This window comes from Mesoplodon bidens, assembly GCF_964165515.1.
Source record: "Mesoplodon bidens genome assembly, chromosome: 15".
Taxonomy (NCBI): Eukaryota; Metazoa; Chordata; class Mammalia; order Artiodactyla; family Ziphiidae; genus Mesoplodon; species Mesoplodon bidens.
The window spans coordinates 15,060,929-15,072,193 of record NC_138171.1 but is presented as its reverse complement, the minus strand read 5'-3'; the positions used below and the strand labels follow the sequence as shown (position 1 = coordinate 15,072,193).

Below are 11,265 nucleotides of genomic sequence, written 5' to 3'. Positions count from 1 at the left end.
TTTCTCCTCCTCTCACTCATTAGAATTTGAGCCACACGAGGGCCGGAAGCCAGTCGATCTCATCCAATGCTGTATCAGTGTCTAGCACCAAAGCCTCAAACACAGGCGCGCTATCAAGATGTGCTGAATGAGTGAATTAAACCAAGGGGTTTAGGAGACCCCAGCCGAGGAGGGCCCGGGCTCCTGGTGCAGGGGTGGCTCTCAGCAGCAGGTTGGATCCTCAAGCGCTTCCAGTGGAATTGACAGCCCAGGGCCTCAAAGCGCAGTGGCCAGAAACAGCGGCTCAGCACAGAGGGCACTAGGACCCTGCGCGGCGCCGCGTTCGCCGGGGGGCGGCCGGCGGGGATGGGGGAATACGCTCTTTCTGCCTCCTGGAGCCCGGCTGCGGCCACTTGTGCGATCCGGGCCCGTACCGCGGCCGCCCGGCTCCTTTCCGCACCATGAGCCGCAGGTTCACTGTCACTTCACTGCCCCCCGCGGGGCCTGCCGGGACCTCTGACTCGGAGTCCCACCGGCATTCAGCAGCCGATCTCCGTCGCCTCTCAGGGGAAGACGCCAAAGGTAGAGGCCGCAGGGGGCGGGGCCTGCCGGAGTGGGGCGGGGCGAGAGAAGGGGAGGGGACACGGTGGGCGGGTCTTCTGTTGGGAGTGGTGGGACCAGGACTGGTAGGCAGAGGGTCCCAGCCGAAGGCCAGAGAAGGGAGAGGAGGTGGAACCTAGGGAACTGGGGGAAGGCTGGAGGGGAAATGATGAAGGGAGGGACCACATTTGAGGTGGGAGGGGACACAGGGAAGAGGGTGGGGCTAGAGGCGAAGGGGCAGATCTTATAAAGAAGCTAGGGTCCAGGGTGCTGGGCCGGAGGGCAATAAAGGGGCGGGGTCATCTCGGGTAGGGGGCGGGACCAGAGGGGGAGAAGGTGGAACCAGGGAAAGGGAGGGCCGTGTGCGTCCACAGCCAATGGGTGGAGGCAGGACTATCTCGTTTTGGGGGCAGAAAAGGGCGGGACCAGAGACGAAGGGGTTGGGCTAGTAGTATAGGGGTGGAGTTGAGGGAGGGAGGAGACTTGAGTCCGGGTCGCTAGGTCTCCAATCCTCAGGCACCCAGGAGGCGTCGCGGACAGCGCCTGGGGATCCCGGGAAGAAGACAGGAGAATGAGAAATTTGGACCCCGGGCAGCTAGATCCTGGCAGGATTCCGTGGGCACTCTAGTCCCGTCCCTGGGGGATTCACTTAGCTCCTTCTACTCCAGCTCCACAAGCGGTGGGTGGAGCCAGCTCAGGCTGTATTGGGGGCGTCTTCCTGGAGGGCCCACTGCAGTGGTCTTGTAATGGAAGTCACATGCAGGGTACAGAAGAGAGAAGAGGGAAGGGATCCTTCTAGGCTTCGGTGAAGATTAGCATCCTGGATGCACACACAGTCTTCTCCGCAGGGGCCACTTGTCAGGGGTCCCCTGCCTGACTCTGGGCCCCCTCAGGCCTGAAAGGAACGTGGAGAATTCGCTTGAAGTGGCCCCAGCGCGGGGAGGAGGAAGAGCCTCCCTGGGCCGCCAGGGGTCGCTGCCGAGCCGCAGGTGAGCTCACCCTGACCCCAGCAAAACTAAGCACCAAAAAACCCTTTAGGGGTTTATTTGGTGAACCTCTGCATTGGATAGATGACCAAACTGAGGCCTATATTTCAGCAGGGCTCCAGTCCCGTGAACCAACCGCCTCCTGGACGTTGTCATTCAGATTTTGGGGGGCTCTTTCCTTTCTTCATCTTTCCCATAATCTGCCCCTTTTCTCATTTTCAGGAATGCCTTACCATTCTTACAGATTTAAAAATCAGAGCTCTAGAAGCCATTCTCAACACCCCCTTTTCTCTTCCCACCAGATCTGATTGGTCCTCATGTCTTGGCCACTTCACCTTCAAAACTTATCCTGAATCTGGCCACATCTCTCCTCCTGTCATCATCACCCCGGTCCAAACCTCTATCATCTCTCACGTGGCCATGACCACAGCCTCCTCACTGGTCTGCCTTTCTCCAATCCTGTTCACACCACACAACGCCCCCCGCCCCCCCATCGCTTGTAGGATAAATGGCAAACCCTTTAGTCTGTCATTCTAACCCTTCCCTCATCTGCTCCTGGCATACCTGTCCGTGTTCTTCTCCCACCTCCATTAGCCAGGGAAACTCCTCCTCACTCTGTAAGTTATAGCTCATTTAACCTTTTCTGAAAATCTTTTTCACGTTCCCTCACTTCCAGGCAGAGGCAGACATTCCTCTTCTGCCCGACCACTGCCCTATTATAGCCCATGTCCCAATGGATGGAAATTATTTACTTGCGTGTCTCCTACATCTCAAGGGCAGGGACCACATCCTTTTAACTTTGTGTTCCGAGTACCAAGCCCATAGCCTGGCACTTAGTAGGTGCTTACTGCTCATCAGATGAGAGGGGGAGTGGCTGTAGACTCCTGCTTCCCCTACCTTGCCTTCTCTCCTGTCATTCCCCACCCCCTGGCCTGAGAATAGGATGGCTCGCTCTCTTATCCCAAGGTGACTGTTCCGTCTTTCCATTCCCATTTCCAAGCTCTTGCAAAATGAAGTAAAATACAGCTCCCAGTGTTGCGTGTGCAGGTGTGTGTGCAAATTGGATGTGAATCTGGAGTGCTGTGGGCTTGTGGCAGAGGCGGTGTGTGTGTCTTTGCATGTCTTGAGGGAGAAGCATCCCACGCTAGCTCTGTTGACCTGTGGGGCAGTCAGTGAGTCAGTGCTTACGTGTGTCATTGTATGCCAGTGTGTTGATTGGCATGTTGATGTGTGTATTTCTGTGTCTATCTGTGGGATGGGTACCTGTGTGCATGAGTTTACTGAAGTTCCATCTTGAGAGTAATTTGGGGATTTTTAATCTCTTAGGCCCTGAGACAGCCTCCAGCACCTCTCCTTGGTAGGTCGCTATGTGGGGAAGTGGACAAGGGCTCCCTAGGGGAACATAAAATCTGCTGGTATCTTTCCCACAGCTGTTTTTGTGCCAGTGCTCTGGCCCCAGGGGGATGCTCTCTCCACCTGTTGTCATCACCCAGGCCCCTTAGGGAGAGATGGCAGCATGTGGAAGGTGGGGGGACGGTTGGGGGAGGGTTTGTAGGTCATTTACATACAAGTGTTATCTTTCATTCTGGACCCAGGGAGTGGAGCTTGCCCCTGGAGGTGCTTCCTGCTGCCAGGAGATCAGCTATAGGTGGGAATGCGACTTACAGGGCAGGAAAGGAGCAAGTCAGAAGGTGATCCTTGAATCTACCACTAACACTGGGCGGCAGCCCACATGCCTCAGTTGCCTCATTTGTACCATGGGAAGATCGATGGTGACTTGGCTGGACAGAATTGAACCTGGGACCAACTGTTACAATTCTGAGCGACTCCCCATCCCTTTGCACCACTCCCTGCTGTGCCTCAGTTTCTCATAGAGGAAGACAGGGCACTGGGAAGAGCGCTGGGCCTGGTTGAGACTAACAGGAGTTGGGATGTGTCCCCATGGAGTAAGGGGCAGCCAACTTATGCTCGGGGGATGGAGCAAGACCACAGTGTAGCCTATCCACTCTCTAGCACGGCCTCTGTGGTGTGGCCTTGGGCACATTGCTTCCCCTCTCTGGGCCTCAGTTTCCCCATCTGTAGTATAAAGAAGTTGAACAGAAAGCTACCTGCAGGTTCTTCTAGCCATAAAAATGCTCAGATTCTTTGATGATCTAGAAGAGTGATGTTCTCTACCTCCCCCATACCCAAACCTCATGTTTCAGTCTCTTTATCTGTAAATTGGGAAGAATGACACTGAATTATTGGTAAAAATACCTGATCTGGAGATCTCCAGCCTATCCAAGGAGTTCTCCAGTCACCCACTCCTCAAGCCAGGACTCAGAACCTCACGGCCCAGTACCTCAGCCCAAGGTGAGGCCTGGAAATCTCCATGGCAACAAACTGGTTATGAACGGGGCTGTAGTTGCCATGGTGATGGGCTGCTCTCTCTCTCTCTCTCTCTCATCCCCCTCATCTCCCCTCCCCTCTTCTCAATGAACCAGAGCGATCTGTGGGCACCAGCTCTCCAGGTGGGGTGGGGATGGGGGGGTACAGTGAGAAAGGGGTCCTGATTGAGAAAGAGGGAAGATGGGCTGAATCTGTAGAGGAATGAGGGGGTGTTGGGGTGCCATTTCCATGGTGACAGGGCTGCAGCCTGTTAATTAAGCCCCCTGGTTACCACGGAGACGATGGTGGTTGACGTGTCTGCTGCGAGCCCTGTGTGTATGGGGTGTGCTCTGTGCCGGACTCGTCAATTCACTGCAAGGGTCTGGGGTCTGGAGGACGGGGCCTGCAGGTGGGGGAGAGAAGAGTGAAGAAAGGAGTTCAGGGCCTTGGCTCCATGAGGCCAGAGCTGGGGGTGGGTGGGTTAGGCCGTAGGGCTAATGATATAGAGACAAAGATGGATAGGGATTAAGCCATAAGGAGGAATACCGTGCCTGCCTTTCATGGAAAGAGGACCCAGTCAGGTGGCTCCAGTTTCTTCCAGTCAGCTCCTGGTCCTGATTCAGTGGCTGGGGCCCTGGGCTGCAGGTCAGGAAGCCAGACTCTAGTCCCCAATCTGCCACAAGTTCACCTCATGGAGAAAATTTGTACCTTTCCATTTCTAGACTCCAATTTCCCCATAAATGAGGACTGATTAAAAAAATAACTTACGAAGTTCCTTCCAGTTCCCAAATCCTGATATTTAGGAGGCAGCTCCCCTGATCTTTTTTCTCTCTGGGAAGCATAAGGTGGGAGGGGAGAGGAATTTTAGAGACTCAGAGTTTAGAAATAAGACCCTGCCCAGCTCTGCATCTTGTGATGCTTTAATGAGAAGATTCCCCTGGCCCTAGATCTTCCAAGGGCTCTGGGTGGGGGAGGAGTGCTGAGCTGGCAGCCATGTTCCTGGGGCTCAGAGCTGAGGGTCATCTTACTGGCCAAGGCCAGGCTGGCAGTGCAGGAGGTGCCTGCAATGTGTTTTCTGAAAGCCTCACTGCAGAGGGTTGGCCTGAAGCCAGAATAGAGATCAGTCTTCTTGAGAGGTGTGTGTGGGGGGCTGTGAATCAAAGGACTGGGGTCTCCCCTTGCGGCTGTCTCTTCACTTGGTCTTGTCTCCTCATGAAGTGCTCCCTGGCTTTAGTCTGAGATAAACTGAGAGAGCCCTGAGAGTTTTGAGGGTGGGAAGAAGGCCCATGGATTATGCAGCCTAACCCTTTCATTTTATAGATGGAGATACTCAGGCCCTAAGAGGACCTCAGTTTTGCCCAAGGAAACACAGAGTTTGAGGGCAGAGGACAGACAGCACCAGTATCTCCTGAATCCCAGATGCCTTGTGAGATAGGAGGTCTGGTGAGGGTGGACAGATGGGATACCCAGGGGAAGAGGATCACCCTGCCTTCACCTATACTCCCTTGGGATCTAGCTTTTCTCCATGGGCGGGCTCAGTCCCTGAGCAGCCAGGGCTCTGGACCACAAATGAAGAGAAATACCCTCAGGGGAACATCCCAGACCCGGGATTGCTGAAAAACCTCAGTATTTATTTCACAGCACTTCTCAAACAAACATACTACACATTTTACTATATTACCTGTCTCTACAGAGTAGTAGAAAACCATAATGGTGGTGATGGTGGTGGTGGTGGTGGTGTGTGGAGTGCTTAGAAATTCTTGCACACTGGTCTACCCACCTGCAACCCTTTAAACCTCTGTCACCAATCCAAACTCACTGCACTTTTTTGTGTGTGTGGTTTTCTCTCTGGGAAAGCCAAGAGGACCAATTCTCACACCTGGTCTGAATACCTAGCTCTCCACCCTAAAGAGTCCTTCTGGCGTCCATAAAACACAGTGGCAGGGATAGCTTACTGGTGGATCCCTCAGAGGGCCCCTTCAGTGAGCTGCTGAAGACTCTGTGGTTGACCCAATCTGAAGCCACTGACAAATATGAGACAACGGAATCCGGGCAGTGGGCCCTGTCCATGGTCCTGAAAACTCCCATCCTAGAACTGGGCCTCTGGTCGTGTGGACAGTTTTGTTTTGTTTTGTTTTTTAAGGATCCTTGAAGGTCTCTGGGCCCACCTCCAATTGCAAGCTGAGAGGCCACTCCAGCTGCACGTCTGAAGTCTGAGCACAAGAAAAGGGAGAGAGCTCATCTCCCACCCAGTCCCTGTTCCTTTCTTAGTAGCCAAGGATCAGAGGCCACTGTGCAGTTTGGATATGACTGCATTCTTGTCCCTTCTATTGGAGGCAGGACCCATTTAAAAATAGGTTATGTTGAGGAAAAGAGTCCGAAACTGGAATAAAGGAAACTGGATTCTAGACCAAGTTCTGCCATTCACTGGCATAGTGTCCCCAGGCAGTCATCTTTCCCCCACCCTTTGGGCCTTAGCTTTTTCACCTGTAAAATGAAAGCTGTGCATTAGCTAAGATGATTGACACGATCCTTTCCAGCCCTGGAACTCTCCTGGAATTTAGAGGGCTAGTGTTGGAGGCTTGGGTGAGTCTGAAAATCATTTCCCCTTGATCTGCTCCCCTCTTTGGATGTTTCGGTTTTTCCAGGGACTCAAAGGGTCCAAACCTCTGATGCCGCTTCCTGAGATCTCTCCACCCCTGGCTCAAGCCTGGATTCTAGGGGTGCTGAGGGGTCCCAGGACAATCAAGCTTCTAGGGGACTGGTGTGAGGGGAGGGGGAGGAACACAGAAAGCATGTCAGTTCTGGAATCCTCAGAAAGCAATCCTGGATTAGGGGATTAGACACTCTCGCCCCGGGAGAAAATCTGGTCCCAAACGGACAGGCGGCCTCATTCTCCCCTCCCCCACTCTGTTCCTGGCCAGCCTCCGACCCGCCCGCCCTCCCTAAAGGCTGCACCATCCCCAGTGGGGAGTCAGCACTCCCTGAAACCTCACTGCTGCCTTCTCTCTTCCTCACCACCTCTCCTTCCCAGGGTCATTCCACAGTCAGAGGGTCCTTGTCTTTGCGCTCCAGTGATTTGCCTCGGAGGTGAGATGCTAAGACTTCCATCAGTCTAAGCACAGTAAAGTGTTCACTGCAACTCCTCAGATTCATGCCTCCCATTTCAAGACAGGATGAGCCAGACAGTTCAGTCAGTGACCCTGAACCCCACGGGGGCAGCACAGTGCTTCGGGTAAAGGCTCTGGCCTCCACACATCCCTAGCTCCAACCTCTTGAACGGTGATTATGGGAGAGGGTCTGGTTCTCCACCGTTCTTCGAGGCTGGCCTTCCCAGCTTTGCAGACAGGCTCTCCAGGGACCCATATTCCATGGCGCCCTACCCCTGCCGCCTCAGCCCCCCTCGTCTTCCCTCTAGGGGGCGGATGACCCTCGGCCAGGCAGCCGCTGCGGGGCCGCCTCCCCGCGGCCGCGACCTAGTTCCCTGCCGTTATTTTTAGGGCGCGGGATGGCACCTGCCCACGTGCCGGCCCCGCCTGCGCCGGAGAGTGGGGGGCGGGCGGAGCTACGTCTGCTCAAGGGAGGCGAGGTCCCCATCCCCCGCAGCACCCTCTCCATCCCACCCGCGCAAGCCCCCAGTTTTCGTGCGAGGGGGCCTCCAAGAGCGCACTGCCCGCCCCTCGTCCCCTCTTCTTTCTCCCTCCCGCGCTCCCCCCGCAAAACCCCGCCGGTGGCTCATGCCTCCTGCATACGGGATGAGGCGAGCAGCGCCGCCGCTGAGAGGGGGCGCGCGCGGGTGTGAGCGTGTGTCCGTGTGCGAGTGTGTGTGCGCCGGGCGGGCGGGCACTGCAGCTTCTTCCTCCGTGGAGCGGAGAGCGAGAGAGAGCTAGAGCGAGCGAGAGAGCGGCGGAGGCAGGCAGAGGGGCGCGGGTGAGGCGCCGCAGCCATCCCCGGGCCCGGCGCCGCGCCGCCACCATGCTAAACAACCTGACGGACTGCGAGGACGGCGATGGGGGAGCCAACCCTGGTAAGCAGCGGTCCGGGGGCGGCGAGGAGAGGAAGCGGCTCTGGGGTTAGAGGCAGAGCGGGGGCCGCCTCCTTCAGAGGAGAGGCGGGGATTGACCGGGGCGGTGGGCGCCCAAGGCGGCCTGGAGCCCAGCTCCATTGGAATGCGCCAGGCACTGTACGAGGTGCTGGAATGCGCCGCGCCCGGGGACAGGGCTGGGGGCCAAGGGGCTGCCATTGCCCGCGGCCCGGGGGCAGACGTGGGGTAGCTAAGCGGGGGAGGCGGTGGGAAGGGGCTGGAAGAGCTAGAACGGGCTGACGTGTAGCTCGACGGGAGGGAGGAGGGCTCCTTTTCCCGACAGGGACTCTGGCGTCCTGGCGCAGAGCGCGGGGGTTGCGGGGGGCGCAGTCTGCGGCAGTCCCTCGCTCTGAGACTTCCAGCTGAAAGATGGGGGGAAGGTGCCTATGGGGGGATTGGAGCCATATGACAGCCCCCGTCCGGCTGCGGTGTCTCCTTAAGGGGTCACTTGATGCGGTCCGGGCCTCCTCCCCCAAAGCTGCCCGGGGTCCGACCTCAGACCGAAGCGTACCCCTTCCGGGGATTTTCAGCTCTACTTTGCGGAATCTCCTTCTCCCTCTCGCGTTCCCGTGGGTTCGGGACGGGAAGCAAGATCGCCCTCCTTTCTTCCCCCTTTCCCCTTCCTCTGGGTACCCTGGCATAGCAGTGTGGTTTCAAGGGCGGGGCAGGGGGGAGTCTTTCCAGTCAGCTCTGCTAGCTTCCCCAGTGAGGCTTCGGGAATGGGGTCCCAGCGGCCGAATTCCTGGCGCCGTGGCGCGGACACTGCGGACGCGCTGCGGTGGGTGCGGAGACTCGCTAGGATCCGAGGGGCTTGGAGCGAGTCCGTTCGCGGCTCCCGCTCTCCTCCGCGCTTTCCCTGCTCCGAGGTCTGCGAGGCCAGCCACCCCCTCGGGCTCTCGGGCCCCCCGCCCCCCCCCGCGGTCTCAGCCACCCAGCACGGCTGTCAGCCGCCCCCAGCCCCCACCCTCCAGCGGCGCTGCGTCCCTTGCGCACTAGCGCGCCTCCCGCTCTGGCTGTCTGCGCTCAGCGCCTCAAATGCTCCCCTGGGCATTGCTTGACCCTCTGGGCCGAGACTCCCGCAGACCTCCCCCAGGGATGGCCCAAGGCTGAAAGAGCAGGGTCTTCCAGGGACTGGCAGCCTGGCCTTGAAGTCCTCCGGATCCTGGGTCCAAGTCAGAGCCAAGGGGCCGCTTGGGAAGTCTGTGGACACCAGGGTCCCCGATCCTTTGTCTGACACCCCTTCTTCCTCCCTGAGGCTGAGTACGGGTAGGAACTACTGGCTGCCTAACTCATCCATCTCCACAGTGACCCTGAGGTTACCTCAATCCGCAGCCGCCCTCCTCCACAGCGGGCTTAGGCTGCGGGAAGGAGGGGGTTTGGCAAAGTCGAGTCCGCAGCAGGGCCCGGCATCCCGTCGCGGTTCCTAGGGAACGAAGGGGGGCCATGTCCACCTGGGATCCCCTTCAGATGTCACCACTCTGAGGAGGGGTCTCTGCTCCCGCAGACACGGGGTATGGATCCAATCCCCCAGTCCCTGCTTTCTCTACCCTGAGGATGGCGTCTTACTGGGCGCCATGGGATTTCCATGGGATCTCACGTGGCCTAGAAAAGTGGCCTGTGTGTGTGAAGCAGGAGTCAAACTAGGAACTCCCTCAGTTCTACCCCCTCCCCATAAGTTTCCCAGACTCTGAGTGTAGCAGGCTCGTGGGGAGACTTTCTCCCTAGATATCAGTGTCCAGGATCTGGAACTAGAGTGGCCAGGACCTGGGTCTGGCATTTTGGGTCCCAGAGAGAGAAAGAAGGCCTCCCAGTGGTGCCTGGAGACGATGATAGGCGGCTCTAAGGACCTACTGGGCTTGAGGGAAGACCACCAGACCGAGAACCACTGGCATCTCTGAACTTAGGTTCTTGGAAATGTAGGAGGGGACCTGGGTCCTGACCTCGGGGAGGTGGGAATGACCAGAGTAAGAAGGCTCCTCTGGACTAAAGGACACAAGGATATTGTCTCTGGCGCCCAGGTCTCCTTTCCTCTTGGGGTCTGACGCCTTCCCCTACTCCCCCAGTCTGGCTTGGGGATTCCCCCAGGCCTGGCCCCAGGCCCCCAGGGGAGGCTCCTTAGCCCGCGCCGCTAGCCTGTTTCCTCCCCGGGAGCTCTGGCCGCCGCCGCTTAATTGAAAGCCGATTCTGGCGGAGAGCTCCCAGGGGGCGGGGGCGGGGGCCGAGAGGGCTCAGCCTCAGTCTGGCCCTGCCTCTCGCGCGCGCGCCGCACGGCGCTCTCCCATCATCCTGACTCCCGGCTCTGGGGAATCAGGACGAGTTCCCCCTTCGTAGTCCTGCTCCTCTGAGAACTCATGAAGCTCACCCCTCCCCTTCAACCGGTGTTCCAGGGAGGGGACGAAATCAGCCCTGGCAGACGAGACCGGGCGCTTGGCGTCCCACCCAGGCGGCGGGTGGAAAGGCGGGACCCAGGACAAGCCTACGAACCGCCCCCTCCCCTGCCCTCATCTCGGGGCTGGGATCCGGCCGGGAGTCTGGCTCCGCGCTGCGCGTCGCGTTACATAAGCCGCTGCGGGCGCGTGGCCGGCTCTGCCCCGCGCGGCGCTCTCTGCTCGCGCCGTCGCCATGGAGACCGGCGCGGGGCTGCTTAGATGCCGGGTCTCGGGCCGGGACGCCCCCCATTCCCGCCCTGCGCGCGTCCCGAGCCCCCACGAAGGAGGAGGGGAGGGGCTGTGAAAGGAATGGGGAGCTCTCGTGTCTGGCTGTCCTGCCCCTAAGAGCGGACGCTGTGGAGCGAGGGACCCAGTCCCACAGGAGACAGGGCCCCTAAAGCTTGCTGCTGGGGAAGGCGTGTGGGATAGGGAGCCCAGGCTGGACGCGGTACCACGTCTATTAGTAATCGTATTGTAACAGTAACGGCACTAGCTACACTTAGGTGCCAGGCACGCCCAACAGGCATTATTTGGCTGAATCCCCACAACAGCCCTATGAGTTAAACACCATTATTATCCCTTTGCAAAGTAGGAAACTGAGGCTTAGTTTAAGTGACTTGCCCAACGTGTCGACACGGCCACCAAAGTTGGGACTGGAACCTAAATCTCCTTGGCTCCAGCCTGTTTTCTTAACCATTAAGAAATTTCTTCTCACCTCATCCCCCTTCGACCTCTCTAGTTACCACCATAGTGTGGCAGAACACGAGGCATCTTGCCAGCATCTTAGAAGGAGGAGGGACCCACCTCACTTTTATATCTC

The 11,265-nt window shown here is 58.0% G+C and overlaps 1 protein-coding gene across 3 annotated transcripts in view; it reads left to right on the top strand.

Moving 5' to 3' along the window:
* Positions 1–396: 396 nt before the first annotated feature.
* Positions 397–11,265, top strand: part of SLC12A5 (solute carrier family 12 member 5) — a gene marked incomplete at both ends in the record, with an annotated part of 35,534 nt that continues 24,665 nt past the window's right edge. For 2 of the 3 annotated variants that reach the window (XM_081256499.1, XM_081256500.1), the window contains one exon: positions 397–561. In XM_081256499.1, coding sequence (XP_081112625.1) covers positions 441–561 — 121 coding nt within the window. Of the gene's footprint in view, positions 562–7,907; positions 7,960–11,265 lie in introns of those variants that run through there. The other variant, XM_081256501.1, reaches the window with a different exon arrangement.